The sequence below is a fragment of the Mustelus asterias genome, unplaced genomic scaffold, assembly GCF_964213995.1.
Source record: "Mustelus asterias unplaced genomic scaffold, sMusAst1.hap1.1 HAP1_SCAFFOLD_195, whole genome shotgun sequence".
Classification (NCBI taxonomy): domain Eukaryota; kingdom Metazoa; phylum Chordata; class Chondrichthyes; order Carcharhiniformes; family Triakidae; genus Mustelus; species Mustelus asterias.
The window spans coordinates 588,780-614,725 of NW_027590188.1; the positions used below are offsets into that span (position 1 = coordinate 588,780).

Here is a 25,946-nt window from a genome sequence, read left to right on the forward strand (position 1 = left end):
TTGTTATTGGCTTTAATAAGTAAATTCTCAAGACCACTTTGCTGAAAAGATAGATTTAATTCATTAAGAGTTAATGGAAATCTCATTTGAAAGTGAACAAAAGCCGAGAAAATTTTCATATCCTCACTTGATTCTATATTTACTGAATGCAGGTTTCTTTGCAGGTAATATTTTCTCTCTAATGGTGAATACTATCCAAGCTGCCGTGTATTGTACACAGTACAAACCCCCACGTGATCCTGATTGTACAACAATGGAGATTCCAGTCGTTCAACGTTTGAATCCTTCAGTGATGTTTCTGCAGCAGAGTTCTGGATATTGTGAGGAGTTGGGGCACAGATTGCTCAGCGGCTGAATGCGATCATAGCAGATTTTTACTGTTTTTATCTGTGGTGCTGTGCACACTCGGAGGGAGAAAACTGTATACCACATGCGACCGTATGGAAATGCCCCTCCATCTCGGGGCCCAGCCAGGTGGGCACAGCGCCTCAGGGCCCAGCCAGGTGGGCACAGCGCCTCAGCACCCAGCCAGGTGGGCACAGCGCCTCAGCGCCCAGCCAGGTGGGCACAGCGCCTCAGCGCCCAGCCAGGTGGGCACAGCGCCTCAGGGCCCAGCCAGGTGGGCACAGCGCCTCAGGGCCCAGCCAGGTGGGCACAGCGCCTCAGGGCCCAGCCAGGTGGGCACAGCGCCTCAGGGCCCAGCCAGGTGGGCAGAGTGCTTCACAGCACGTCAGGACCCTGCCAAGTGCATACAGCGTGTGCAGATCCTGCCAAGTGTGTACAACGTATCGGGATCCTGCCAGGTGTCTACAGCATTTCAGTGTCTCAGGCTCTGGCCAGGTGAGTACAGGGTTTCTCAGTGAATCAGGATCCTGCCAGGTGAGTACAGGGTTTCTCAGTGAATCAGGATCCTGCCAGGTGAGTACAGGGTTTCTCAGTGAATCAGGATCCTGCCGGGTGAGTACAGGGTTTCTCAGTGAATCAGGATCCTGCCAGGTGAGTGCAGGGTTTCTCAGTGAATCAGGATCCTGCCAGGTGTGTACAGGGTTTCTCAGTGAATCAGGATCCTGCCAGGTGAGTACAGGGTTTCTCAGTGAATCAGGATCGTGCCAGGTGAGTACAGGGTTTCTCAGTGAATCAGGATCCTGCCAGGTGAGTGCAGGGTTTCTCAGTGAATCAGGATCCTGCCGGGTGAGTACAGGGTTTCTCAGTGAATCAGGATCCTGCCTGGTGAGTGCAGGGTTTCTCAGTGAATCAGGATCCTGCCAGGTGAGTGCAGGGTTTCTCAGTGAATCAGGATCCTGCCTGGTGAGTGCAGGGTTTCTCAGTGAATCAGGATCCTGCCAGGTGAGTACAGGGTTTCTCAGTGAATCAGGATCCTGCCAGGTGAGTGCAGGGTTTCTCAGTGAATCAGGATCCTGCCAGGTGTGTACAGGGTTTCTCAGTGAATCAGGATCCTGCCAGGTGAGTGCAGGGTTTCTCAGTGAATCAGGATCCTGCCAGGTGAGTGCAGGGTTTCTCAGTGAATCAGGATCCTGCCTGGTGAGTGCAGGGTTTCTCAGTGAATCAGGATCCTGCCAGGTGAGTGCAGGGTTTCTCAGTGAATCAGGATCCTGCCGGGTGAGTACAGGGTTTCTCAGTGAATCAGGATCCTGCCGGGTGAGTACAGGGTTTCTCAGTGAATCAGGATCCTGCCAGGTGAGTACAGGGTTTCTCAGGGAATCAGGATCCTGCCAGGTGAGTACAGGGTTTCTCAGTGAATCAGGATCCTGCCAGGTGAGTACAGGGTTTCTCAGTGAATCAGGATCCTGCCGGGTGAGTACAGGGTTTCTCAGTGAATCAGGATCCTGCCGGGTGAGTGCAGGGTTTCTCAGTGAATCAGGATCCTGCCAGGTGAGTGCAGGGTTTCTCAGTGAATCAGGATCCTGCCAGGTGAGTGCAGGGTTTCTCAGTGAATCAGGATCCTGCCAGGTGAGTACGGTGATTCTCAGTGAATCAGGATCCTGCCAGGTGTGTACAGGGTTTCTCAGTGAATCAGGATCCTGCCAGGTGAGTGCAGGGTTTCTCAGTGAATCAGGATCCTGCCAGGTGAGTGCAGGGTTTCTCAGTGAATCAGGATCCTGCCAGGTGTGTACAGGGTTTCTCAGTGAATCAGGATCCTGCCAGGTGAGTACAGGGTTTCTCAGTGAATCAGGATCCTGCCAGGTGAGTGCAGGGTTTCTCAGTGAATCAGGATCCTGCCAGGTGAGTACAGGGTTTCTCAGTGAATCAGGATCCTGCCAGGTGAGTACAGGGTTTCTCAGTGAATCAGGATCCTGCCAGGTGAGTACAGGGTTTCTCAGTGAATCAGGATCCTGCCAGGTGAGTACAGGGTTTCTCAGTGAATCAGGATCCTGCCAGGTGAGTGCAGGGTTTCTCAGTGAATCAGGATCCTGCCGGGTGAGTACAGGGTTTCTCAGTGAATCAGGATCCTGCCGGGTGAGTACAGGGTTTCTCAGTGAATCAGGATCCTGCCAGGTGAGTACAGGGTTTCTCAGTGAATCAGGATCCTGCCGGGTGAGTACAGGGTTTCTCAGTGAATCAGGATCCTGCCAGGTGAGTACAGGGTTTCTCAGTGAATCAGGATCCTGCCAGGTGAGTACAGGGTTTCTCAGTGAATCAGGATCCTGCCAGGTGAGTACAGGGTTTCTCAGTGAATCAGGATCCTGCCAGGTGAGTACAGGGTTTCTCAGTGAATCAGGATCCTGCCAGGTGAGTACAGGGTTTCTCAGTGAATCAGGATCCTGCCAGGTGAGTACAGGGTTTCTCAGTGAATCAGGATCCTGCCAGGTGAGTGCAGGGTTTCTCAGTGAATCAGGATCCTGCCAGGTGAGTACAGGGTTTCTCAGTGAATCAGGATCCTGCCAGGTGTGTACAGGGTTTCTCAGTGAATCAGGATCCTGCCAGGTGAGTACAGTGTTTAAAACTGTATCAGGGTCCCGCCATGTACGGGGTTTTGTGAATTTAAGGAAGTGAAGCAATATCCCTATAATTACAAGAAATGTCAGAAGTCACATGGATTGAATCTTACATCGATGCTGAATTTACAAGAATTGATGATTTCCAAACAAGTTTTAGTCCTGCTTCTCGACCCTATGAATTTCTGTATCTCTAATTCTGATAACCTCGAGGCAAAGATGTATTTTCAAATACCCAGATTCTCACAAGTCAAATGAATTGTCTGAAATCCCCATTTCCTCCCTTACCTTTCAGGTGGCTGGGTATTTCTGATAATTCTTCTCCAACTTTCATGTAATTAATTGGATCAGAACCTGTTGAAAAGAATTAACTTCCATTAAATCAGGTCTGTGTAATATTGTAGTAAAGTTTGCAGTGTTTGGGTCTGAAACTGAATTCAGTGTGATTTTACCATACCAAGTTCCTGTATTTCTCTCAGTATTGTGCCCAATTTCCGTAAGCTGTGGTGCATTTTCACAAAGGATTCCCACATCATCCTTCGAGCCCGAGGTCCTTTCTCCATAACCAGATTGAGGAGAAGTTTGGCACTGCCCGCCCTGTTTCCGTTCTGCACGAGCTCACTGACTTTCTGTGAAGAATAATAATGAATATATTGATGAGAGGCGTGAACGATAAACACTGGGAAAGGGAAGGAAAGGACTTGCTCAGGGATGGGATTTCCCAGTTGTTTTGAGGAAGGAAGCAGCGACTTCTTTAGGTGAAATGTCATTCTGAAAAGTGATGAATATTCTCCACACATCTTGATTCCATCATTCCTTCAAATGAATGTGAATAAACTAAATTTAATGGCTGGAATACCGCTCTCAGTTTGGCACACAAGTGATCCCGTGCTGCAGCTGTCTCAGGAATGACCACAGATGAATCAAAACATTGTTGATTTATCAATCACGAAAATCAACCAACGATAACAATTCAATCATTTTCACATCATTAACTGAAATATCTGAAACCATTATTTTGCATGTTTACAGTGAGTGTGAAATGTCACTAACCATGTTCACAAAGTTTTAACATTCATCACCAGTTTACATTCAGAGTTTACAACCCACAAAAAGAGGAGAAATCGGACCATGAACCCAATACAAAGCAGGGTGCACAGAAATGTCTTCAGGAGGTGAGGAAAGTCGAGAGGCAGAAGGGACAGTAAGACATCGGAAGTCTCAGCCTCGAGTAGTGGTCTGAATGAGGTAGTGCACAAAGAAGGGTGCACGAACCGCAAAGGGAAGCTTGAAACAGCTGTCAAAATGTTTTTTTTAAATTTTTCTATTCTGCAAAGGTTTTCTGAAAAAGTAGCTCAGGCCAATTGTGATGGTATTGCATTAAGGTTAACAAATGATTCAAATAAGGGAAAGAATACACTTAACTGTTAAACATCCCCTGAAGACCTTTGCTTGAATAAACTCAGAGCAAAATTCTCTTTTGGTGACAACAGTCCTTATAGATGTGATCCATAACATTCCAGTAACTTTATCACACAACGCCCTGTGGCTTTAGGGTGTTCTTCAGCAGTTTAAAGAAAAAGGCTCCAGAGTAGATGTGCTCAAGATGCTGATGTTTCCCTGGGGAGGAGTGCCATCCAAACCAAGAGCACATGGTCAGAGTTTCACTCAGTTACGGATTATTTCGGACCCTCCATTATAGGAAAATAAAAACAATTAGAAAACTGTCCTGAGAATATATCCGGATGTTACTGGAGGTGAATAGTTTGATGTTATAACAGAGATTTGAGAATTTAGGACTCGTTACAATAGAGTTGTGAAGATTAAATGGCAAATCGATTGTGGCCTTACGCTGAAGTACATGTTCACGGATTGTTTCCAACATTCAGTCAGAGGTCACACATTTACAGTCTTATGGGTCAGACTGGATATTATTTTAGTGTAAAATGGTTAAAATATGTTGTTGTGATGTAGAAGTTAATTTTATTTTGTTGATATATTGGATAATAAATTAATAGCAAAGGAGAGCAAGAAGCAGGACTGGTCCAACTGGATGGAATATTAACTAACAGATAGTAAGCGTAAGGTTCAGGTTAGAATAAGTGATTGCTGGAGAGGAAAGTAAACGCAGGATCCACCTTGGAATGGTTGTTTATTTCTGTACTCATTATTTCTCTCATTTTCACAATTTGAGAACCATGTGACAGGATTATGGGACCTTAGAAGAGGTCGGAATCTCTGTGGTGGGGCCCCCAGATGGGCATCCCATTACACCAATGAAATACCCATGTGAAGTTTCCTTCCTGCCCCACTGGAACTTTACAATAGTTGGGCAATGCCTGTGTGCGGCAACTTTCAGCTAAACTTTGGCTGCTTGGAGAGGGCGTCCTTTATGAATGCTCCTTGATTCATGGATGGACCCTGGCAGCAATGACTAGCGCTTCCAGCTATGATCAGCGATGGAAGGTGAACCCACTAATTGCTGGGACCTGCCTGTCATGCCCTGGCATGGCTGAACAAAAGGCAATCTTGCCTTGAAGGGAAGCACAGCATGAAGGTGCCATCTCCTTTTTCCTGCAGTCACAGCAGAGATCAATTCCAACACTGACATTACTGAGCCTGTCGTGCAAACGATCCATTGATTAAGCTATTAGCTCTGGGAAGCGAATCTCAGTTGGATACAAGTCCCAGCAGTGACTTCTTAATTGACTGCTGTTAATAAAATGATGCCCAGGGCCATATGGTCTACCCAATCAGGGTTGGCTCATGTTTTGACCCCGAGCAGCGAGACATTGTACGCTTTTGGAAATTTAATTCCAACATCTCATAAGCAAGTGGCCAATTGTGCAAGAAGATCCTTCGTGAGACTGAATGATAGTAAGCTTTGATCATGCCAAAGTAAGTTATCTAGATTTATTTCAGATAATAACATATCAGAGATTTGACCAGCGAATTTTCAGGATGTTTGGGGGAAGGAAGTTTCTATTGCTGGGATTTTACAGGCTATTTGGAGATGGGCTGCCAGGCGGGAAGGTGGCAAAATGACAGACGAAGGCATTTGATGGCATTCCAGATGGTGGCCTCAAAATCTATTCTCGGGGAAGGCCTCTTTTTGGACACTATTTGGTGCACAGATGGGCCTATCCTTTGGGGCAATAGATACGCCAAGGCATCGGTGCTGCCTGCCCTCAAAGAAACCCGGTCTTTCTGGGGTCTGGTCTCTCTCTGGCCCCCAGACCTAACTTGTCTGAATTTCAGGGCTCATGGCCATTGATCTGCACTCACCCTCCAGATGCAGCTTATGGCGTTGCTGCTGAGGTACCGGCTGTCTGACTGGGCTGACAGGTTTGGGTAGAAGCTGCCACCTTTAATAAGGACAGCAGCTTCCTGGATCCCCACCACCTGCTGAAGCAAGGTTCCTGTCTGTGAGATCATGTCACTTACAAAATAATTCTGGCCTTTTTATGGCTCCAAAGATTCTAAAACACTGGGGTTTGTCTCATTCCAAACATGGGACTGCTGTAGACCTACCGATTGGTATGATTAGTCAACAATTCAATTTTCAGTACATCATGCAAACGACAACATGTAGGAAGATGTAGTAGACAGACTGAGGTATCTATTCCACATTATTTCTTTGTTTCTATTCTGTAGGTTCTGTGATGTGTGAAGAGATGGAATTCAATCTACATCTTACCTGATATTCTTGTCCACTGAAATGGTCCTCGCCGATTAACATGAGAGCCAAACCTTCCACCCCTTCTTCAATCGCCTGTTCCAGTCTATCCCGGTAAAATTTGGTTAATCGGAACAACAGGTAATCGTCGCAATTTGTGAAGAACTCAGTGAGTGCAGAGTTTGGATCTGTGAAAGCAAAGAAATACCAACACATTATCAATTTTTTACCCAGACGGTCACATTCCTCTCATTCCGAACAACCGAATCCTCCTGTGAACCAGCTTATTAAAGCTGTGTTTATTTGCTTTGCTACAACACCTGGGGGAACACGTCCTGCACATGCTCAGATGTGGTATCAGAGCCTGTGACATCATAGTGAGTGACATCCCTGGGAGATCCTGTATCAAACACTTTAATTCCAAGTTAACCTGGAGAATCCCAATGCAGGCGCGGTCCCAGCTCAATGCTGCATTAAGGACTGGTAATTGGTATACAAATGAAAAACTAACAGTTTCAATGGAATTTCCAAATGGTTTCCTGACAGCCGCTTCCCCCACTCGCCTTTGCACTTCCCCCACTATCCTTACCATTTCCCCACTTCATTCAAACTTTTTCTCATATCTCTCTCTGCCACTCTCCATGCAGGTCCTCACTGCTGGGTCACTTCCATAGAGGGGAAGAGAGCAGAATGGCAGAACCAGAAACAATGTGTGGAAAGGCAGATACAACACATGTGCTACTTTCCATTAATCTGTATCATCAATTCATTAAAAATGTACAATTTGTCACACAACCTAGCTTCAGTTTATTGGCTTCAGATAGATTTCTATTTTGATGTAACACTGGGAATTCTTTGTCTTTGTATTGCTGCCTCACAGCGCCAGGGACCCAGGTTTAATTCAGGCCTTGAGAAACTGTGTGGCGTTTGCATGTTCTCCCTGTGTCTGTGTGGGTTTCCTCCGGGTGTTCCGGTTTCCTCCCCCCAGTCCAAAAGATGTGCAGGTTAGATGGATTGGACATGATAAATTACCCCATGGTGTCCAAATATGTGTAGGTTAGGTGGATTTGCCATGGTAAACGTACAAGGTTATGAGCACAGGGTGATGGAGTGGGCCTGGGAAAGATGCTCTTTGAGAGTCGGTGCAGACTCGATGGGGTGAATGGCCTCCTTCTGCACTCTGGGGATTCAATGGTTTCTATGGTTCTTTAATTTCAGTGTTCCTGAAATTTCTTGCTTTCCCGAAAAGGTCAAGAGGGCTATTTTAATCCAATCCATTTGAAAACTAGCCGCCCCCGAGTTAACAGATCCAACTATCCAGGACAAGTGGGGAAAATATGGGGACACTATCATCTCCAATTAAGTGACAGAGCTTCCAAATAGTGATATATATCATCGTTTCTTTTGTGCTACAGGGCCACAGTCATGTGGTAAATTAGTACTCATTAGTTTCTATTCCAATTGGATGGTTAATGCTGCTTATCGTCTCAAATCTGGATATTTCTTATTGTCCAGTCACATCAGCTGATACCCTTCACACTGTTCTATCCACCTTATCGGTAAATGAGTTGTTGATGGTAGATTCAGACCATGGCGGCCGTCCCCTCCCTTCCCCCTGACCTCACTTCAATAATGTGGAGATGCCGGCATTGGACTGGGGTAAACACAGTGAGAAGTCTCACAACACCAAGTTAAAGTCCAACAGGTTTATTTGGCAGCAAAATCCACCAACTTTCAGAGCGCTTGCTGCCCCTTCGTCAGGTGGGTGGGAGTTCTGTTCACAAACAGGGCACAAAGTCACAAATTCAATTTACAAAATAATGGTTGGAATGCGAGTCTTTACAGGTAATCAAGTCTTAAAGGTACAGACAATGTGAGTGGAGAGAGCGTTAAGCACAGGTTAAAGAGATGTGTATTGTCTCCAGGCAGGACAGTTAGTGAGATTTTGCAAGCCCAGGCAAGTCATGGGGGTTACAGATAGTGTGACATGAACCCAAGATCCCGGTTGAGGCCGTCCTCATGTGTGCGGAACTTGGCCTCCCGAAGATACAAAAGGCAACCACACCCGGCCGTCCCATCGTATCGGGCAATGGGACCCTGTGCGAGAACCTCTCTGGCAACGTCGAGGGCATCCTGAAACCCATTGTACAAAGAACCCCCAGCTTTTGTCGCGACACTACGGACTTCCTACAGAAACTCACCACACATGGAGCAGTTGAACCAGGAGCACTCCTGGTCACAATAGATGTCTCAGCACTCTACACCAGCATTGCCCACGACGATGGCATTGCTGCAACTGCCTCTGTACTCAACGCCGACAACTGCCAGTCTCCAGATTTTACAACTCATCCGCTTCATTCAGTGGGGAATTATGCTTCGAGCCCATACAAGTAGGGGAGATCCTAAATGAATACTTTGCGTCGGTATTCACAAAGGAGAGGGATGTGTTGACTGGGAGTGTCTCGGAGGGGATGCCTGTGACTAGTGGTGTTCCACAGGGCTCTGTATTGGGACCTCTGCTGTTTGTGATTTATATAAATGGTCATGGAAGAAGATGTAACTGGGATGATCAGTAAGTTTGCGGACGACACGAAAATGGCTGGACTTTCAGATAGTGAGGAACATTGTCAGAGGCTACAGAAGGATATAGACAGGCTGAAAATTTGGGCAAAGAAATGGCAGATGGAGTTCAATCCTGATAAATGCGAAGTGATGCATTTTGGCAGAACTAATGTAAGGGGGAGCGAAACGATAAATGGCAGAACCATAAAGGGTGTAGATACGCAGAGGGACCTGGGTGTGCAAGTCCACAGATCCTTGAAAGTGACGTCACAGGTGGAGAAGGTGGTGAAGAAGGCATATGGCATGCTTGCCTTTATAGGACGGGGCATAGAGTATAAAAGTTGGGGTCTGATGTTGCAGATGTATAGAACGTTGGTTCGGCCGCATTTGGAATACTGCGCCCAGTTCTGGTCGCCACACTACCAGAAGGATGTGGAGGCTTTGGAGAGAGTGCAGAGGAGGTTTACCAGGATGTTGCCTGGTATGGAGGGACTTAGTTATGAGGAGAGATTGGGTAAACTGGGGTTGTTCTCACTGTAAAGACGGAGGATGAGGGGTGACCTAATAGAGGTGTATAAAATTATGATAGGCATAGATAGGGTGAACGGTGGGAAGCTTTTCCCCAGGTCGGTGGTGACGTTCACGAGGGGTCATAGGTTCAAGGTGAGGGACAGGGGGGGCAGGGGCGGCGGAGGTTTAACACGGATATCAGAAGGACGTATTTTACACAGAGGGTGGTGGGGGCCTGGAATGCGCTGCCGGGCAAGGTGGTGGAGGCGGACACACTGGGAACGTTTAAGACTTATCTCGATAGCCACATGAACGGAATGGGAATGGAGGGATACAAAAGAATGGTCTAGTTTGGACCAGGGAGCAGCACGGGCTTGGAGGGCTGAAGGGCCTGTTCCTGTGCTGTGTTTTTCTTTTCTTTGTTCCTGGACCACAATGTCTTCACCTTCAACAACCAGTTCTTCATCCAGACACACGGAACAGCCATGGGGACCAAATTCGCACCTCAATATGTCAACATCTTCATGCACAGGTTCGAACAAGACTTCTTCACCACACAGGACCTTCAACCGATGCTATACACTAGATACATCGATGACATTTTCTTCCTTTGGAGTCATGGTGAACAATCACTGAAACAACTCTATGACGACATCAACAAGTTCCATCCCACCATCAGGCTCACCATGGACTACTCTCCGGAATCGGTTGCATTCTTGGACACACGCATCTCCATCAAGGACGGTCACCTCAGCACTTCACTGTACCCGCAAGCGCACGGATAACCTCACGATGCTCCACTTCTCCAGCTTCCACCCTAAACACGTTAAAGAATCCATCCCCTATGGACAAGCCCTCCGTATACACAGGATTTGCTCGGATGAGGAGGATCGCAACAGACGCCTCCAGACGCTGAAAGATGCCCTCATAAGAACAGGATATGGCGCTCGACTCATCGATCAACAGTTCCGACGCGCCACAGCGAAAAACCACACCGACCTCCTCAGAAGACAAACACGGGGCACAGTGGACAGAGTACCCTTCGTCGTCCAGTACTTCCCCGGAGCGGAGAAGCTACGACATCTTCTCTGGAGCCTTCAACATGTCATTGATGAAGACGAACATCTCGCCAAGGCCATCCCCACACCCCCACTTCTTGCCTTCAAACAACTGCACAAACTCAAACAGACCATTGTCTGCAGCAAACTACCCAGCCTTCAGGAGAACAGTGACCACGACACCACACAACCCTGCCACAGCAACCTCTGCAAGACGTGCCGGATCATCGACACGGATGCCATCATCTCACGTGAGAACACCATCCACCAGGTACACGGTACATACTCTTGCAACTCGGACAACGTTGTCTACCTGATATGCTGCAGGAAAGGATGTCCCGAGGCATGGCACATTGGGGAGACCATGCAGACGCTACGACAGTGGATAAATGAACACCGGTCGACAATCACCAGGCAAGAGTGTTCTCTTCCTGTTGGGGAACACTTCAGCAGTCACGGGCATTCAGCCTCTGATCTTCGGGTAAGCGCTCTCCAAGGCGGCCTTCACGACAACGCAGAGTCGCTGAGCAGAGACTGATAGCAAGTTCCGCACACACGAGGACAGCCTCAACCGGGATCTTGGGTTCATGTCACACTATCTGTAACCCCCATGACTTGTCTGGGCTTGCAAAATCTCACTAACTGTCCTGTCTGGAGATAATACACATCTCTTTAACCTGTGCTTAACGCTCTCTCCACTCACACTGTCTGTACCTTTGAGACTTGATTCCCTGTAAAGACTCACATTCCAACCATTATTTTGTAAATTGAGTTTGTCTTTGTGCCCTGTTTGTGATCAGAACTCCCACTCACCTGACGAAGGAGTAGCAAGCGCTCCGAAAGCTGGTGGATTTTGCTACCAAATAAACCTGTTGGACTTTAACCTGGTGTTGTGAGACTTCTCACTGTGATCACTTCAATAACCCATGAACATTGGCCAGAATTTTATGTTGAGCAGGTGGGGACGTGCCTGACTCAGACGTGTGTGAAATCATGGGAGAAGACATTGGGCACGTGTTTCAACATTATTGCTCATGCAATATTCCAGTGGCAGACACACCTCTGACTCTCGCCACAAATCAACCTGGCAATTTAGCCCATTAAGGGGCCAATTAAATGCAGTTTTCCATGGCTCACCTGCCTTTACATTTACTGGGCAAGCTGATTGGCCAGGCAGCCTTTATGTTTTGGCTATAACCAGGGTCGAGGGCGGGATGAACTGTTCGAGCTGAAATAAAATGAACAAAACGTGGCTGGGGATAGAGACAGGTCGGAGTTCGATTGTGCTGCCTACTCATGGGCATAGATTTGACAAAAAAAAATTATTTTTCACGGGTCAGCAGCTTTCAAGTAAACTGCTAGGACAGGGAAACATGAATAGGGATTGCAGGGTGGCTGGTCCCAAGAAGAAGAAAAAATGTTCTTTGGAAACCAGGGAATAGAACAAAAGAAAGTTCCAGGAAGATTGTAGTCTCAAAGGAAGAAAGAATCATAGAATTCCTACAGTGTAGGAGGTCATTCACCCCTGCAAATCCTTTGGGGAAAATTTAGCATGGCCAGTGCACCTAACATGCACATCTTTGGAGTGTGTGAGGAACCGGAGTATCCGGAGGAAACCCATGCAGACAGGGGAGATTGTGCAGACTCCACACAGACACCCAAGGCTGGAATCGATTCCTGGGTCCCTGACACTGTGATGCAGCAGTGCCAACTACTGTGCCACCAAACAGTGGGAATCTGAACAAGGTCATGTTCAGTGTTGTTACAGAAAGGAGCAGTGAAAGTCCCAAGAGGTACAGACAACTGCAAGAAGCCGATTTTAAATTCATTTTACAAGAAGCCAGACCTCGGATGTAATCAGAAGTTGGTGACAACTTATTGAGGCCGATAGGATTCAATAAGCTATCACCAACTTCTGATTACATTGTGTTCTGTTGACATGGCTACGTGCCATAGCGAGTCTGCGGCAAGTGAAGCTTGAATCTATGTGGTGATCCAGGGCAGATGGACACAATAAAGAGAGGCTGAAATCCTGGCAGTGTATTCTTGATGAAGACATTCAATAGAAGCATCAATTGGAGAAGATTCCAAAGCGTGCTCTTCAACAGCAAAGATTGCATCACTCATATGGAAAACAGAGTCCAAATGAAGCAATGGCCTAGTTTTATTAATGCTAGACTATTCATCCAGAAACTCAGCTAATGTTTCGGGGACCGGGTTCGAATCCCGCCATGGCAGCTTGCGAAATTTGAATTTTTTTAAAAATCTGGAATTAAGAATCTACCGATGACCATGGAAACAGTGTTGATGGTCAGCATTGTTGATGCTTCACTGATGTCCTTTAGGGAGGGAAGTCTGCTGTCCTTACGTGGTCTGGCCTACATGTGACTCCAGAGCGACAGCTCTGTGGTTGACTCTCAATTGCCCTCTGAAATATCTTAGCAACTCACTAAGGGCAACTAGGAATGAACAATAAACGCTTTGGCCAGCCAGCAACGCCCAAGTCTCATGAATGAATAAAAAAAAGTTGGCTCAGTGAGATCAGCATTGAGAATGAAGGATTGATAAAAGAAAATCCACAGAGGGTGCTTGGGAGACATCTGTCACATGGCCACAGAGAGCAGTGTATCTGCCCACAGTTTGCCTACTGATTTACATGTACTGTTTACTCATCGAGAACATCAAAGCGTTAAATAGATTTCAGAACATGTTACCTTGTAAATATTTATAGACTCAGAAAGGTATAGTTGGAGTGCAGCAGTTGATTACAATTTCTCTTTCCTTGTTTAATAAATATTTTATTATTTTGTTGAAACTTCATCAGAGGGATCAGACAGTGTGTAACCCGGGGAGGAGGGAGTCAGTGAGATCAGACAGTGTGTAACCCAGGGAGGATGGAGTCAGTGAGATCAGACAGTGTGTAACCCGGGGAGGATGGAGTCAGTGAGATCAGACACTGTGTAACCCGGGGAGGATGGAGTCAGTGAGATCAGACAGTGTGTAACCCGGGGAGGATGGAGTCAGTGAGATCAGACAGTGTGTAACCCGGGGAGGATGGAGTCAGTGAGATCAGACAGTGTGTAACCCGGGGAGGATGGAGTCAGTGAGATCAGACAGTGTGTAACCCGGGGAGGATGGAGTCAGTGAGATCAGACAGTGTGTAACCCGGGGAGGATGGAGTCAGTGAGATCAGACAGTGTGTAACGCGGGGAGGATGGAGTCAGTGAGATCAGACAGTGTGTAACCCGGGGAGGATGGAGTCAGTGAGATCAGACAGTGTGTAACCCGGGGAGGATGGAGTCAGTGAGATCAGACAGTGTGAAACCCGGGGAGGATGGAGTCAGTGAGATCAGACAGTGTGTAACCCGGGGAGGATGGAGTCAGTGAGATCAGACAGTGTGTAACCCGGGGAGGATGGAGTCAGTGAGATCAGACAGTGTGTAACCCGGGGAGGATGGAGTCAGTGAGATCAGACAGTGTGTAACCCGGGGAGGATGGAGTCAGTGAGATCAGACAGTGTGTAACCCGGGGAGGATGGAGTCAGTGAGATCAGACAGTGTGTAACCCGGGGAGGATGGAGTCAGTGAGATCAGACAGTGTGTAACCCGGGGAGGATGGAGTCAGTGAGATCAGACAGTGTGTAACCCGGGGAGGATGGAGTCAGTGAGATCAGACAGTGTGTAACCCGGGGAGGATGGAGTCAGTGAGATCAGACAGTGTGTAACCCGGGGAGGATGGAGTCAGTGAGATCAGACAGTGTGTAACCCGGGGAGGATGGAGTCAGTGAGATCAGACAGTGTGTAACCCGGGGAGGATAGAGTCAGTGAGATCAGACAGTGTGTAACCCGGGGAGGATGGAGTCAGTGAGATCAGACAGTGTGTAACCCGGGGAGGATGGGGTCAGTGAGATCAGACAGTGTGTAACCCGGGGAGGATGGGGTCAGTGGCTCAGTTCAGTAGTTGCCATCCAAAGTAAACATCCGAACACTACAGAAATAATAAAAGTTAGGATCAATTAAGCCAGGTTCGATTCTGAGATTTGACTTGTCCAGTGGTATCAGCTGGAATCTTAACTCACTGTTTAAACCGTGCTGCAGTTTGTTGGGGTGTATTTTACCGTCCCACATGGCAGGAGAATCAGAGCGGGGGAGGGGCAGATCATGGAAAGGTCCGTTGATCTCGAGTGGGATTTTCTGGTTTCGTCACTGTCTGGATTCACCTTATAGCCCCCAGCTATCTATTGGACAGTACCAGAGCTCATGAGCTCCCGACATCTGTGACTGGGATGAACCTCTAGATGGTCACTCAATTCCTCTTCCTACTCAGACCCTGTTCTCTTTTAACTTTGTATTTGAACCGTTGGTTCTTGCTCAAAATCTGGAACTTTGTCCTGTATGAAATTACGATTTTAATTATTTTCTGAACCTACCCGCATCCATTTTCACTCTTGTTGAAGATGTTGGATCTGATCCTTCAGCCACGGTGGTGTTAGACGATCCCATATTCTGACACTCTGTAATAAATACAAGTTTCCACATAAAATTGCACCCAGAAACTCCTTATAACATCCATACCTTTTACATGTAATATTTCAGGAAATTTCTTTGCGACACGGAGTCACTGCTAATTCTGTTCAATTCTTGAAATATAAAGAGAAGGTGCTGGAAAATCCCAGCAGGTCTGGCAGCATCTGAATGAAAGAAAACAGAGTAAACATGTTGAGTCCACGATGACTCTTGGTTCGAGCCCCAATGTTATCTCTGTTTCTCTCTCCACGATGCTGCCACAGCGACTGAGTTTTTCCAGCATTTTCTGTTTTTGTTCCAGATCTCCAGTAGCTCATTCTTACTCGACCTGTGTATTCTGATTTGAAACGCGTCCAGGCAAGCCCAGGCAATCTGCAAGTGTTATTTCTCCATTGGGCTTGGCTTTCTTTCAGCAGCATCACAGGTAGAGACCGCTGACATTCCCCGTCAGTCCTCAATAACCAGTTATTAATAATTATAATTTAAATTATGCTCAGTTCCAGACAAGAAGCTAAGTTGTTTGAGCTCAATATAGGCAGTTCCCAATACCAGCTATCTATAGGACAATTCCAGTACTCAGGAACTCCCTCACCCGTGACGCTGATGTCACTCACTTCCCTCTTTCTACCCAGCCACTAGAAATATTTACCTCACAAAATGCAGCATCTCTCCTGGAACCAAACATAGTTTTACTTCCAATTATTAATAAGTAGTTTCAGTTTCCTCAGGACTTCTTTGTCTGGTAAACTAACAGTCCAGGCTCAATTCCCTATCAAATCTATCCATTGAGTCATCTGGAGAAGAGCTTTTTGCTTCATTCAGACACTTGCACGTGCAAAGACCTCTGTGTGTCGGATAGATTCTAATTATCAGATTAGCAAAGTAATCTGTTGCGCAATTAATAACCGGTCTCAGTTTCCAAAGGACCTGTTTGTTTGGTAAACTCACAGTGCGGGTGCAATTCCCTCTCTATCAAATCTATCCATTGTCTCATCTGGAGAAGAGCTGGATGAGTATTACAGACACTGCACGCTTCCAGGTGCACAGATCGGTGTCTATCTGACACCTGCACCAGTCTGCCATGAGGGACCCAGTCAAAGGATCATTAAGATCATTGAAAGAATGTGCCCGCTTTGCTATGGGCACGATTGTGCAAGGCCCGACTGTGATTGACTTCAAGGTGAAAGTGAATGGAAAATTTGGGTTTGAGGGTATAAAGCTACAGGAGGATGGAGTCAGTGAGATCAGACAGTGTGTAACCCGGGGAGGATGGAGTCAGTGAGATCAGACAGTGTGTAACCCGGGGAGGATGGAGTCAGTGAGATCAGACAGAGTGTAACCCGGGGAGGATGGAGCCAGTGAGATCAGACAGTGTGTAACCCGGGGAGGATGGAGCCAGTGAGATCAGACAGTGTGTAACCCGGGGAGGATGGAGTCAGTGAGATCAGGCAGTGTGTAACCCGGGGAGGATGGAGCCAGTGAGATCAGACAGTGTGTAACCCGGGGAGGATGGAGTCAGTGAGGTCAGACGGTGTGTAACCCGGGGAGGATGGAGTCAGTGAGATCAGACAGTGTGTAACCCGGGCAGGATGGAGTCAGTGAGGTCAGACGGTGTGTAACCCGGGGAGGATGGAGTCAGTGAGATCAGACAGTGTGTAACCCGGGGAGGATGGAGTCAGTGAGATCAGACAGTGTGTAACCCGGGGAGGATGGAGTCAGTGAGATCAGACAGTGTGTAACCCGGGGAGGATGGAGTCAGTGAGATCAGACAGTGTGTAACCCGGGGAGGATGGAGTCAGTGAGCTCAGACAGTGTGTAACCCGGGGAGGATGGGGTCAGTGAGATCAGACAGTGTGTAACCCGGGGAGGATGGAGTCAGTGAGATCAGACAGTGTGTAACCCGGGGAGGATGGAGTCAGTGAGATCAGACAGTGTGTAACCCGGGGAGGATGGAGTCAGTGAGATCAGACAGTGTGGAACCCGGGGAGGATGGAGTCAGTGAGATCAGACAGTGTGTAACCCGGGGAGGATGGAGTCAGTGAGATCAGACAGTGTGTAACCCGGGGAGGATGGAGTCAGTGAGATCAGACAGTGTGTAACCCGGGGAGGATGGAGTCAGTGAGCTCAGACTGTGTGTAACCCGGGGAGGATGGAGTCAGTGAGATCAGACAGTGCGTAACCCGGGGAGGATGGAGTCAGTGAGATCAGACAGTGTGTAACCCGGGGAGGATGGAGTCAGTGAGATCAGACAGTGTGTAACCCGGGGAGGATGGAGTCAGTGAGATCAGACAGTGTGTAACCCGGGGAGGATGGAGTCAGTGAGATCAGACAGTGTGTAACCCGGGCAGGATGGAGTCAGTGAGGTCAGACAGTGTGTAACCCGGGGAGGATGGAGTCAGTGAGATCAGACAGTGTGTAACCCGGGGAGGGAGTCAGTGAGATCAGACACTGTGTAACCCGGGGGGGATGGAGTCAGTGAGGTCAGACAGTGTGTAACCCGGGGAGGATGGAGTCAGTGAGATCAGACAGTGTGTAACCCGGGGAGGGAGTCAGTGAGATCAGACACTGTGTAACCCGGGGGGGATGGAGTCAGTGAGGTCAGACAGTGTGTAACCCGGGGAGGATGGAGTCAGTGAGATCAGACAGTGTGTAACCCGGGGAGGATGGAGTCAGTGAGATCAGACAGTGTGTAACCCGGGCAGGATGGAGTCAGTGAGATCAGACAGTGTGTAACCCGGGGAGGGAGTCAGTGAGATCAGACACTGTGTAACCCGGGGGGGATGGAGTCAGTGAGGTCAGACAGTGTGTAACCCGGGGAGGATGGAGTCAGTGAGATCAGACAGTGTGTAACCCGGGGAGGATGGAGTCAGTGAGATCAGACAGTGTGTAACCCGGGGGGGATGGAGTCAGTGAGATCAGACACTGTGTAACCCGGGGAGGATGGAGTCAGTGAGATCAGACACTGTGTAACCCGGGGAGGATGGAGTCAGTGAGGTCAGACAGTGTGTAACCCGGGGAGGGAGTCAGTGAGATCAGACAGTGTGTAACCCGGGGAGGATGGAGTCAGTGAGGTCAGACAGTGTGTAACCCGGGGAGGATGGAGTCAGTGAGATCAGACAGTGTGTAACCCGGGGAGGATGGAGTCAGTGAGATCAGACAGTGTGTAACCCGGGGAGGATGGAGTCAGTGAGGTCAGACAGTGTGTAACCCGGGGAGGATGGAGTCAGTGAGATCAGACAGTGTGTCACCCGGGGAGGGAGTCAGTGAGATCAGACACTGTGTAACCCGGGGAGGATGGAGTCAGTGAGATCAGACAGTGTGTAACCCGGGGAGGGAGTCAGTGAGATCAGACACTGTGTAACCCGGGGAGGATGGAGTCAGTGAGGTCAGACAGTGTGTAACCCGGGGAGGATGGAGTCAGTGAGATCAGACAGTGTGTAACCCGGGGAGGATGGAGTCAGTGAGATCAGACAGTGTGTAACCCGGGGAGGATGGAGTCAGTGAGATCAGACAGTGTGTTACCCGGGGGAGGATGGAGTCAGTTTGATCAGACAGTGTGTAACCCGGGGAGGATGGAGTCAGTGAGATCAGACAGTGTGTAACCCGGGGAGGATGGGGTCAGTGAGATCAGACAGTGTGTAACCCGGGGAGGATGGAGTCAGTGAGATCAGACAGTGTGTAACCTGGGGAGGATGGAGTCAGTGAGATCAGACAGTGTGTAACCCGGGGAGGATGGAGTCAGTGAGACCAGACAGTGTGTCACCCGGGGAGGATGGAGTCAGTGAGATCAGACAGTGTGTCACCCGGGGAGGATGGAGTCAGTGAGATCAGACAGTGTGTAACCCGGGGAGGATGGAGTCAGTGAGACCAGACAGTGTGTAACCCGGGGAGTATGGAGTCAGTGAGATCAGACAGTGTGTCACCCGGGGAGGATGGAGTCAGTGAGATCAGACAGTGTGTAACCCGGGGAGGATGGAGTCAGTGAGATCAGACAGTGTGTAACCCGGGGAGGATGGGGTCAGTGAGATCAGACAGTGTGTAACCCGGGGAGGATGGGGTCAGTGAGATCAGACAGTGTGTAACCCGGGGAGGATGGAGTCAGTGAGATCAGACAGTGTGTAACCTGGGGAGGATGGAGTCAGTGAGATCAGACAGTGTGTAACCCGGGGAGGATGGAGTCAGTGAGATCAGACAGTGTGTAACCCGGGGAGGATGGGGTCAGTGAGATCAGACAGTGTGTAACCCGGGGAGGATGGAGTCAGTGAGATCAGACAGTGTGTAACCCGGGGAGGATGGAGTCAGTGAGACCAGACAGTCTGTCACCCGGGAGGATGGAGTCAGTGAGATCAGACAGTGTGTAACCTGGGGAGGATGGAGTCAGTGAGATCAGACAGTGTGTCACCCGGGGAGGATGGAGTCAGTGAGATCAGACAGTGTGTAACCCGGGGAGGATGGAGTCAGTGAGACCAGACAGTGTGTAACCCGGGGAGTATGGAGTCAGTGAGGTCAGGCAGTGTGTAACCCGGGGAGGATGGAGTCAGTGAGGTCAGGCAGTGTGTAACCCGGGGAGGATGGAGTCAGTGAGATCAGACAGTGTTACCCGGGGAGGATGGCGTCAGTGTGATCAGACAGTGTGTAACCCGGGGAGGATGGGGTCAGTGAGATCAGACAGTGTGTAACCCGGGGAGGATGGAGTCAGTGAGATCAGACAGTGTGTAACCCGGGGAGGATAGAGTCAGTGTGATCAGTGTGTAACCCGGGGAGGATGGAGTCAGTGAGATCAGACAGTGTGTAACCCGGGGAGGATGGAGTCAGTGAGATCAGACAGTGTGTAATCCGGGGAGGATGGAGTCAGTGAGATCAGACAGTGTGTAACCCGGGGAGGATGGAGTCAGTGAGATCAGACAGTGTGTAACCCGGGGAGGATGGAGTCAGTGAGATCAGACAGTGTGTAACCCGGGGAGGATGGAGTCAGTGAGATCAGACAGTGTGTAACCCGGGGAGGATGGAGTCAGTGAGATCAGATAAAAGTTATAAGGAGAGGCTGAATAGACTGGGACTTTTTTCTCTGGAGCGTAGGAGGCTGAGGGGTGACCTTATAGAGGTCTATAAAATAATGAGGGGAATAGACAAGGTAGATAGTCAATATCTTTTCCCAAGGGGAGGGGAGTATAAAATTAGAGGGCATAGGTTCAAGGTGAGAGGGGAGAGATACAAAAGTGTCCAGAGGGCAATTTTTTCAGAGGGTGGTGAGTGTCTGGAACAAGCTGCCAGAGGTCGTGGTGGAGGCGGGTACAATTTTATCTTTTAAAAAGCATTTAGATAGTTACATGGGAACAATGGGTGTAGAGGGATATGGGCCAAATGCGGGCAATTGGGATTAGCTTAGGAGTTTAAAACAAAAAGGGCGGCATGGACAAGTTGGGCCGAAGGGCCTGTTTCCAGGCTGTAAACCTCTATGACTATGGGAATTGAGAAGATAGAAGCAGGGAAGTTGGTTCCACCGGCAGGTGAAACTAGAACTAGGAGGCATGGCCTGAAAATAAGGGGTGCAGATTTAGGACTGAGTTGAGGAGGAACTTCTTCACACAAAGCGTTGTGAATCTGTGGAATTCCCTGCCCGGTGAAGCAGTTGAGGCTGCCTTATTGAATGTTTTGAAGGCAAGGATAGATAAATTTGGAGGCCATTTGGTCCATCCAGTCTGCACCGACCACAATCCCACCCAGACCCTATCCCCGTGTTTATCCTGCTAATCCCCGACACCGAGGAGCAACTTAGCATGGCCAATGCACCTATCCTGCTCATCTCTGGAGACTCAGAGGAAATCCCCGCAGACACGGGGAGAATGTGCAGACTCCACACAGACAGTGAGCCAAGGCCGGCAAAGTCAGCGAGGTGAAAGTTGTGCAGTAGAAGCCCAGACAGGGCAAAAGGGTGGGGAGAGGATTTCCATGAGACACAAACATTGTGGGTTCCAGTTCTCTCTCTCTATAGAGTTTGGGATTTGGGGCTGCTGTGGCAATACACGTCTTGCACTGTGAATGTGCACGTATCCTCGTATTCAATCAACCTCTGTCAGTTTCCTTGCATTTGTTGATTTACAGCCGCACAAAGCAATTTAGTTTCATGTGCTGCAAATGCTCATACAGGGCCCAGACTGAAATAATGGAGAGAGATCTGGTGCTGTGTTTACTCAGACGAGCGCTTGATTGCCGTAATTTAGATGCTGCAGCAGTGTTTACACAGACTCGGCCTGGATTGTAATAACAGATCTTTCTGTGAAACATTGAATCATCCAATTGCTGCAGTGCAGGAGGAGGCCATTTGGTCCATCCAGTCTGTACCGCCCACAATCCCACCCAGACCCTCTCCCCGTGTTGACCCTGCTAATCCCCCTGACACTGAGCAGCAACTGAGCCTGGCCAGTGCCCCCTGTGCTGCTGATGTTTGGAGAGTGTGAGGAAAGGGCCGCAGACACGGGGAGAATGTGCAGACTCCACACAGACAGTGAGCCAAGGCCGGGAATTGAAGCCGGCTCCCTGGCGCTGTGAGACCGCAGCACCAACCACTGAGCCACCGCGCCGCCCACAATGTAACTGACCGTCCCCGCTCTGTTAATATGATACAAAGACGGGCTGTATTTACACAGGAAACCGCCATTTTAATCCTCAAGCTGAATGTTGTTGGAGTTGAAACTTTTTCTGGGCCGTTAATTCCTCCCCGTGATTCACAAACCCGGAAATACCCGGATACGCAGTGAAAAACGGCAGTGCGCCTGCGCGCAATAGGAAGCGGGCCGCACCCTCCCGCAGTGAAGTTGGCGCAAGCGCACTCGGGGCGGTGAGGGCTGGTTTCCGCCTCGCCGATTGGTCAGCTCCCGGTCACGTGCTGTGAGCGGACAGTGACTTCAGACCCCCCCGCTCCAGCCGCGCCACGTGACCGCGAGCCGCTCTCACTGAGTGGGCGGGACCTCACCGCACCCTCATTCCCCATTGGTGCATTCTGCTGTCCGTCAAATGAACACAGCCAATAGGAGGCCGCTCCAGCAGAATGATTGGCAGCCAGTGCGGGGCGCACTCGAGCAGCTTGTGATGAAGCAGCGACTCGCTGCCACTGGGGACAATCCCAGTCAGCGAGAGTCGGCGCCGCTGAAGCGGAGACTTTTTCTCTGATTTAATTCCTTACCGTGACTCAAAGATTCGGTGTGAAGCCGCTGGGAAAGCCCCGCACACGCAGTGAGAAACGGCGCGGCGCCTGAACTCCGCACTCGAGACGGCGGCGGGCTGATTGTCCCGCTCGCCGATTGGCCAGATCCAGGTCACGTGCTGTGCGTCGGCAGTGACGTCACAACGCCCCCTCCAGCCGCGCGCGGAAACCGTTTAACGGCCGCTTCCAGCCACGTCACTGAGTGGGCGGCACCTCATTGCGTCATCATTCAGATTTACATACAGCATGGAAACAGGCCCTTCAGCCCAACTTGTCCAGGCTGCCCCTGTTTTTAAACCCCTAAACTCGTCCCAATTGCCCACATTTGGCCCATATCCCTCTAGACCCATCTAACTAAATGCTTTTTAAAAGACAAAATTGTCCCCACCTCTACTACTGCCTCTGGCAGCTCGTTCCAGACACTCACCACCCTCTGTGTGAAATAATTGCCCCTCTCACCTTCAACCTCTGCCCTCTAAGGTTTAGACTCCCCGACCTTGGGGAAAAGACATGAACTATCCAGCTGATCTGTGCCCTCATTATTTTATAGACCTCGATAAGATCACCCCTCAGCCTCCTACGCTCCAAAGAAAAAAGTCCCAGTCTATCCAACTCCTCCTTAGAACTCAATCCATCAAGTCCCGGTAGCATCCCAGTAAATCTTTTCTGTACCTTTCTAGTTTAATAATATCCTTTCTATAATAGGGTGACCGGAACTGTACACAGTATCCCAAGTGGGGCCTTACCAATGTCTTGTACAACTTTAACAAGACGTCCCAACTCCTGTATTCAATGTTATGACCGATGAAACCAGGCATGCCGAGTGCCTTCTTCACCACCCTGTCCACCTGTGACTCCACTTTCAAGGAGCCATGAACCCGTACCCGAGCTCTCTTTGTTCTGTAACTCTCCCCAACACCCTACCATTAACTGAGTAAGTCCTGCCCTGGATCAATCTACCAAAATGCATCACCTCGCATTTGTCCAAATTAAACTCCATCTGCCATTCGTCAGCCCACTGGCCCAATTGATCAAGATCCCGTTGCAACCCGAGATAACCTTCTTCACTGTCCACTATGCCACCAATCTTAGTGTCATCTGCAAACTTACCAACCATGCCTCCTATATTCTCATCCAAATCATTAATATAAATGACAAATAACAGTGGACCCAGCACTGATCCCAGAGGACACCGCTGGTCACAGGCCTCCAGTTTGAAAAACAACCCTGGACAACCATCCACTGGCTTCTGTCATCAAGCCAATTTTGTATCCATTTAACTACCTCACCCTGGGTCCCATGATGGAGGTTGTGCAACAACCTGCCATGTGGTACCTTGTCAAAAGCCTCATTGATTCATTGCACAATCCATCACCGCACCCTCATTCTCCATTGGTGCATTCTGCTGTCCATCAGCTGAACACAGCCAATAGGAAGCCGCTCCAGCAGAATGATTGACAGCCAGTGTGGGTGGAGTCGGGCAGATTGTGATGAAGCAGCGACTCGCTGTGGATTCGCTGTCATTGGGGACAATCCCAGCCAGCAAGAGGCAGCAAGGGCGGCACCTTCCGTCCCCAAGCGCAGCATTCTCACCATCCCACTTTCTCTTCCATTTGGGCAGCACCACAAACAGCTTCTTGTTGTCTCTTCCATTGGCAGCACCCCCGGGTGCTCTTGGTGCTCCCGTTCCAGCACCTTTCCTCTTAATGATGGGGGAATGAGGCTCTCATAGCCCAGAATAAACATCCAGCAACACCGACAACTCCCAGCTTCCCCACACTTATCACCGTAACTCCGGGTGCTTTCTACTCATCCTCCCTCTCTGGACAAGTTGCACTCCCTGCCTCATAACCGGATCATTCCGGGTGACTTTCTGCACCTGGTTAGCGGAACTTTATCTACTTGTCTGAAATATATTATCAAAGTACACCTGCAAATCGAGATACGGAGACCTCATAATTGACCCGAGCTCTCATAATTGACAAGGGACACATCAAATCGAGGGGAGGCGGGAGAGCAAATTGCTCAGGGAGGGAGCAAACAGAGTGAGCAAATTGTTCAGGGAAGGAGGAGAGAGAGAGAGAGAGAGAGAGCAAGTGGTTCAAGGAGGAGGGAGAGGAAGAGAAAGAGAGAGGGAGCGAGAGGGAGGGCGCAACTGGTTCAGGGAAGGAGGAGGGAGATATAGAGGGAGAGAGAGGGAGAGATAGAATGAGAATTCAGGGAAGTGGAGAGACATATACTCAGGATGGGGCGGCACGGTAGCACAGTGGTTAGCACTGCTGCTTCACAGCTCCAGGGACCTGGGTTCGATTCCCGGCTTGGGTCACTGTCTGTGTGGAGTTTGCACATTCTCCTCATGTCTGTGTGGGATTCCTCCGGGTGCTCCGGTTTCCTCCAACAGTCCAAAGATGTGCGGGTTAGGTTGATTGGCCGTGCTAAAATTGACCCTTAGTGTCCTGAGATGCGTAGGTTAGAGGGATTAGTGGGTAAATGTGTAGGGATATGGGAGTAAGGCCTGGGTAGGAGTAAGGCCTGGGTGGGATTGTGGTCGGTGCAGACTTGATGGGCCGAATGGCCTGTTTCTGCACTGTCGGGTTTCTATGATTCTATGATTGATGATCTGTTTTCAGACTAGAATCTCCCAGATATTCTCAGTGTTATAATGCTGTTTATTCAGACTAGAATCTCCCAGATATACTCAGTATTGATAGTCTGTATTCAGACTAGAATCTCCCAGATATTCTCAGTATTGATAGTCTGTATTCAGACCATCAATACTGAGTATATACTGGAATCACCCAGATTTTCTCAGTGCTGAGGCTGTTTCTTTTCAAACACTTTCTCACCGTTATTCGGTCACCATTTCCTCTCGCGCATGCTCAGACGGCATGCTGATGCATGCGTGTTGAGTGGTCCCGTGCCCTGTTTCCAGTTTGATTCTGCACAGGCCCATTGCTGGTCATGACTGTCCCTGCGCAGGCGAGAAGCCCAAGGGAGGAATTACGCTGCCCCCCTCCTCGTATCCATGGAGCCAGATGTCAATCAGCTGTCCCTCGCCAATAGAGAGCTCAACCTCATTATGGTCACTGATTGATAGAAAGAAACCCAGTAAGTTTGATGTATTACTGTCGCATGTATGAGCACACAGTGAAAAGTATTGTTTCTTGCACAAGGTACAGACAAAGCATACCATTCATAGAGAAGGAAACGAGAGAGTTCAGAATGTCATGTGACAGTGATAGCTATTTTAGAGAAAGGAGAGGAGATGGAATAGTAGAGGGACAGACAGAGAGAGAGAGCGCAAATGGTTCAACAACAGAGAGCAACTGGTTCAGGGAGGTGAGGGAGAACAAAATGGTTCAGGGAGGGAGGAGTGAGAGAGAGAGAGAGAGAGAGAGAGCAAATGCTTCAGGTCGGGAGGAGAAAGAGCAAATGAACATTCATCCAAGA

At 49.1% G+C, this 25,946-nt stretch overlaps 2 protein-coding genes across 2 annotated transcripts in view; both read right to left on the minus strand.

Moving 5' to 3' along the window:
- LOC144485491 (NACHT, LRR and PYD domains-containing protein 3-like) overlaps window positions 1–22,015 on the minus strand; it is a 235,575-nt gene extending 213,560 nt beyond the window's left edge. The window contains exon 1 of the mRNA XM_078203631.1: window positions 21,936–22,015. The gene's annotated coding sequence lies outside the window, so the exon portion shown is untranslated. The remainder of the gene's footprint in view (window positions 1–21,935) is intronic.
- LOC144485490 (NACHT, LRR and PYD domains-containing protein 3-like) overlaps window positions 1–22,561 on the minus strand; it is a 67,407-nt gene extending 44,846 nt beyond the window's left edge. Inside the window, exons 1-5 of the mRNA XM_078203629.1 lie at window positions 22,476–22,561; window positions 15,193–15,276; window positions 6,655–6,821; window positions 3,415–3,586; window positions 3,246–3,311 (exon numbers count right to left, since the gene is read on the minus strand). Coding sequence (XP_078059755.1) covers window positions 3,246–3,311; window positions 3,415–3,586; window positions 6,655–6,821; window positions 15,193–15,265 — 478 coding nt within the window. The 5' untranslated portion in view covers window positions 15,266–15,276; window positions 22,476–22,561. The remainder of the gene's footprint in view (window positions 1–3,245; window positions 3,312–3,414; window positions 3,587–6,654; window positions 6,822–15,192; window positions 15,277–22,475) is intronic.
- Between the last annotated feature and the right edge of the window lie 3,385 nt (window positions 22,562–25,946).